This window comes from Citrus sinensis, chromosome 2, assembly GCF_022201045.2.
Source record: "Citrus sinensis cultivar Valencia sweet orange chromosome 2, DVS_A1.0, whole genome shotgun sequence".
Lineage (NCBI taxonomy): Eukaryota > Viridiplantae > Streptophyta > Magnoliopsida > Sapindales > Rutaceae > Citrus > Citrus sinensis.
The window spans coordinates 3,249,476-3,253,961 of record NC_068557.1 but is presented as its reverse complement, the minus strand read 5'-3'; the positions used below and the strand labels follow the sequence as shown (position 1 = coordinate 3,253,961).

At 34.8% G+C, this 4,486-nt stretch overlaps 1 protein-coding gene across 1 annotated transcript; it reads right to left on the bottom strand.

Moving 5' to 3' along the window:
- Positions 1 to 1,103: 1,103 nt before the first annotated feature.
- On the bottom strand, positions 1,104 to 3,283 carry LOC102612427 (wall-associated receptor kinase-like 20). The gene has a single exon (XM_006470584.4). It carries the CDS (start codon positions 3,252 to 3,254, stop codon positions 1,314 to 1,316), a length of 1,941 nt encoding a protein of 646 aa, XP_006470647.1. The 5' UTR covers positions 3,255 to 3,283; the 3' UTR covers positions 1,104 to 1,313.
- Between the last annotated feature and the right edge of the window lie 1,203 nt (positions 3,284 to 4,486).

Genomic DNA, 4,486 nt, shown 5'->3' with positions numbered 1-4,486 from the left:
GAAGGTAAAATAAGTAAATAAATATAAGAGTGTCAAATTAATGTTTTAAAATTGTGGACAGAATAAATACTTGTAAAAAAAACATAAAATTTATAAATCAACATTAAACTTTAATTAAATAAAAAATAATTATTCATTTATTTTAATTACAAAAATCACTCATCAATTGAAAATTAAAAAAAATATTGAAAATAATTGAAATAAGTTTTATTGAATTGGTATAACCATAAATTTTATATTCATTCGAGAGCATATATAAACTTTTTTTTCCTCATTTTCTATCATCGTATTTATTTATTACGCAAGTTAATTAAACAAAATTATTTTTCTTGATGTAGATCAAGTCAAAACAAAATAAAAAGATATGCTTATATTACTTGACATATATGAAATTACTATTATATCCTTCAATATATATATTTGCAAAAGTTTAATTTTCACATTTCAAAAAGCTAACTAGTTTGTTTCTGCCTCCATAAAGCATATATATATATATATATATATATAAATCACAATTGATTCCAATCACCTCATTTAGAAATGGTATCTAAAGGGGTCGATCATTTGAATTGAATGCTTTCTGCATAAAGTGAGCATCTGATCCTATATTTTTATATAAATTTCCACCACTCAAATGAATCAATTCAGCTTCCTGTGGCCCTGCCCAGTATTGGTTCCATTGCTGTATTCATCCACCACATCTTTTCTTTGAAACATGAATATTCAAAGATAGTTATTCTACATATCGATCATATATTGCTCATGAAAAAAGAAAAAGAAAATAATGATTCTACTCTATTATTTTATTCAACCTTTATAATGGACCTATTATTCTTATAAGAAAATAAATGAAATATCAAAATTAGAAAAAAGGAATTACCGTATTGCAGTTTTGGAAATTAGTTTTTAAAGAAGAGATTCGGTGCTTGATTTTGATTTTGATACCATATTATTTATCATTATTTTATAATCTTGTATAAATTGAAAAATATAAATTAACACAATAACTAAGACATCGTATTTTCAACCAAGAGATTTTACCTATTATAAACAACCGTTGAAGCAACATTAAACGTTTAATCCTAACAAAAATTTAGGCTAAAAGGAGAAAGACGTATCTCCATGTCAGTTCATTCACTTGCAGACTCAATTTTATAGAGGAGCAGCAAACATGACGCTTTCAATCCAAATAAGAACTTATCATAGCTTTGGTGCCATATGAAACACCAATATTGATCTTAATGCTATAGCTCTAACAACTGGCAGTTTTATTTTTCTAATAAACGTTTATAACATACATACATCCTCTTGAATCAAACTTCAGGTGCAGTCTCTACGTTGACATCATTAGAAACTTTTTCCTGATTTACTATCTCAATTATGCGCTGGAGTTCATGAACAACATCTGTCATGCTAGGTCTCTCACTTTTCTTCTCCCTCAAACAAGCAACTGCAAGCTCTGAGAAAAGTTTTAAACTCATCAAGATATTAACTGAAGCCTCGTGGCCTTGAAGACGTGGGTCTACAACTTCCATGATTGCACCATTGCTAGCCCGTTGGCTCACATATATGGCAAGGTTAACATCATCAGGGTCCCTTGAGAAATCAATGGCCTTTTGAGAAGTCAAAAGCTCAAGCAACACAACCCCATAACTATAAACATCACTCTTGTCTGTGAGCTGGTAATTGCGATAATATTCAGGATCCAAGTACCCTAATGTTCCTTGAGCACAAGTTGACACGTGACTCAGGCCCGGTTTAGCCAGTCTGGAGAGCCCAAAATCAGCAACCTTTGAATTGAAATCATCATCCAGCAGTATATTTGTTGACTTGACATCTCTATGATAGATGGGAGTATATGCAGCAGAATGCAAATAAGCCAATGCTTCAGCAGTTTGTAATGCAATTCTCAGCCTTGTGCTCCAGGTTAAATTAAAACTGGAATACTTACCGTGTAGATGATCATGAAGTGTCCCATTTGCGATGTATTCATAGATCAACAATGGCTGCTCGGCTTCTACACAACAACCCAAGAGCCTAACCAAGTTCTTGTGATTGACTTGTGAAAGTATCCCAACTTCATTGAGTACTTGTTGGGTGCTTTTGATGTTTCCCACTTTGGCAGACTTTACAGCAACCACAGTGCCATCCTGAAGCTCACCTTTGTAAACTTCCCCAAAGCCACCGCTTCCCAAAATCCTTTCTTTTGAGAAACCATTTGTTGCTTTCTTCAACTCTTTCAAGTGAAATATCCTAGCAGGTTTCCCAGCAATGTTACTTGATTTCAACATGTCTTCTCTTTCCTTTGCAAGCTTCGCTTGTTTGGCAAGTTTCCGAGAGCATATTATTTTTATTGCAGCCACAGCAATAGCTAATGATAAAACAGAAATTACCCCTATTGAGATCTTTAAGCTTAGACCGCTTCTACGGTTTCTCCTTTTTCTCTGGCAAGTTCCAAGTACATGGTCCCAGTAGTAGCCTTTGATGCAAAGGCAACGATAGACACCATTTCTACCGGCGGATAAACATTTGGAAGCCCCGGAGCAATCAAGCTGTGTTTTGCAAACCGGTTCAGGCGGGGGAGCCCACTGTATTTCCAATCCTTCTTCCCATTGATTCGCTGGCTTATTTGGATCCAAATGAAGGATGCTTCTGAATGCTTTACAGCCTGAACTATGCAGCCGTATCTTGTATGCTGAAGGCATGCCGCCAGCTATAAAGGTGCAGCAGGGTTCAAGTTCACTTGCACATTGAAGCGCTCTTTTTTTATCAACATGCTCGGGACTCTCCAAGAAATTGTGACATAGGCTAGACGAAGAGCAATTGAGAGGAGAGATCAAGAGACGGGGCGAGCAATTGAAGAGGAAGATTGTGTTTGATGAAGTTACATTAAAAGGGAGTGACTGATTCAACCATAGGCCTTCACTTGTCACCATGTCATGAGTAACACAAGAGTCATTTATCCACGATGCTGGTTGCATGACTATGCGTTGCGAAGAAGCCATGGTTCTTAGTACAAGATAAGAACTTCCATTTAAAGCATCAAAGTAAAGCTTGTGAGAGTGCAAATCACAACGAAGTAAATAGTTTGGGTCACCACACTTAGGGTTTGTGCTTAGAGGATATGGAACTTGTATAGGGCCACAGCTGGGGCAGATCTTCTGTGAATAACAATAATGAAGTATGAGAAGAAATGAAATATTGATATAGAGGAACAATTCCGGTTTATTATTCGGGTTGGTTGTTGTGATCATCTTGCCACTAGCATGAGCAAATGATAAGAGCTGAAAGGGTAATGGCACAAAGAGGAGGGATTTGGAGGTTCATAAAAAGACTAGAGAAAAGAGCATAAAGTGGGTAAAAAATCACAGAATTTTTTAAAGTCGTTGCTAGAATCTTGTTTTAAATTGTCAAACTTTTTATTGTTTGAAAGACTTGTGGATTCACCAACAAAGTGTTGGCTCCACTGGCAATTGAGTTCCCTTAAGTGGCTTGACTGGGTTTGTTCCTCAGTTCGAATCGCAGGGAAGTCGTCTTTGTTGGGAGAACCTGTGTCTCCCGGTTCGAGTGGGGACTTCTAGTCTAGATTATGGTAGGGGCTTAAAGGTGTCTCCCACAGTTGGGGCCCTTCCCAGGATACCTCGTGGTTAAAACCAAAAAAAAAAAAAGACTCGTGGATTCCTTTTTGCGTGATATATATATGTTCCAGGGGACCGAATTTTTTTTTAAGCTGTGTTTTATAAGTTAGGAAAGCCGTTACTAAGAAAGGTTAGTGTTGTATGATTCCAGAAAAGATTACCACAATTGGGCAATATCAGTTAGAAAAATTAAAAGAAGAATTCCCTAGCCTAAATGACAAGGTACTAAAAATATCAACCCATAGGCATGCAAGCTGTGACGAATTAATTTTTTTGGAAAAACAAAATAACTTTCACTGTTATTGTTCAATAGACTCAAGTGCCCAATTTATACAAAGATTTGAATAGTGTAATTTAAATCCGAATTATTCAACAGAAAAGTTCGATTCTTCATATTTTTCAATTCATAATGGTTGTTATTCTAACTATCTTTTCATTTCACAATGACTATAATTCTATCAAATATGAATGTCATAATAGTCTACCATAATTGAGCAATATCTGTTAGAAAAATTGCAAGAGAAATTCCCTCAGTTATGAGAATGTAATAAAAATATATCAGCCGTAGGCACGAAAGCTGTGACAAATTAATTTTAAAAACAAAATAAACTTTCACCCCTAACATTCAAATGGGCTCAAATACCCAATTTATACAATGATTTGAATTATCTAAATGGAAAACATTCAAATAATAATTTGAGGATTCTTCATATTATTCACTTAGCTATAATAATTATTCTTACCATCTTTCCATTTCATAACAATTATATTTCTTACCGAATACGAATGTTATTGTAGTCTCGACCATATATGTTTAAGAGAATTTTTATCTACTAGTAATCATGATC

Coding starts and splice junctions, on each gene's coding strand:
- LOC102612427 (XM_006470584.4), bottom strand. CDS start 3,254: ATGATCACAACAACCAACCCGAATAATAAACCGGAATTGTTCCTCTAT.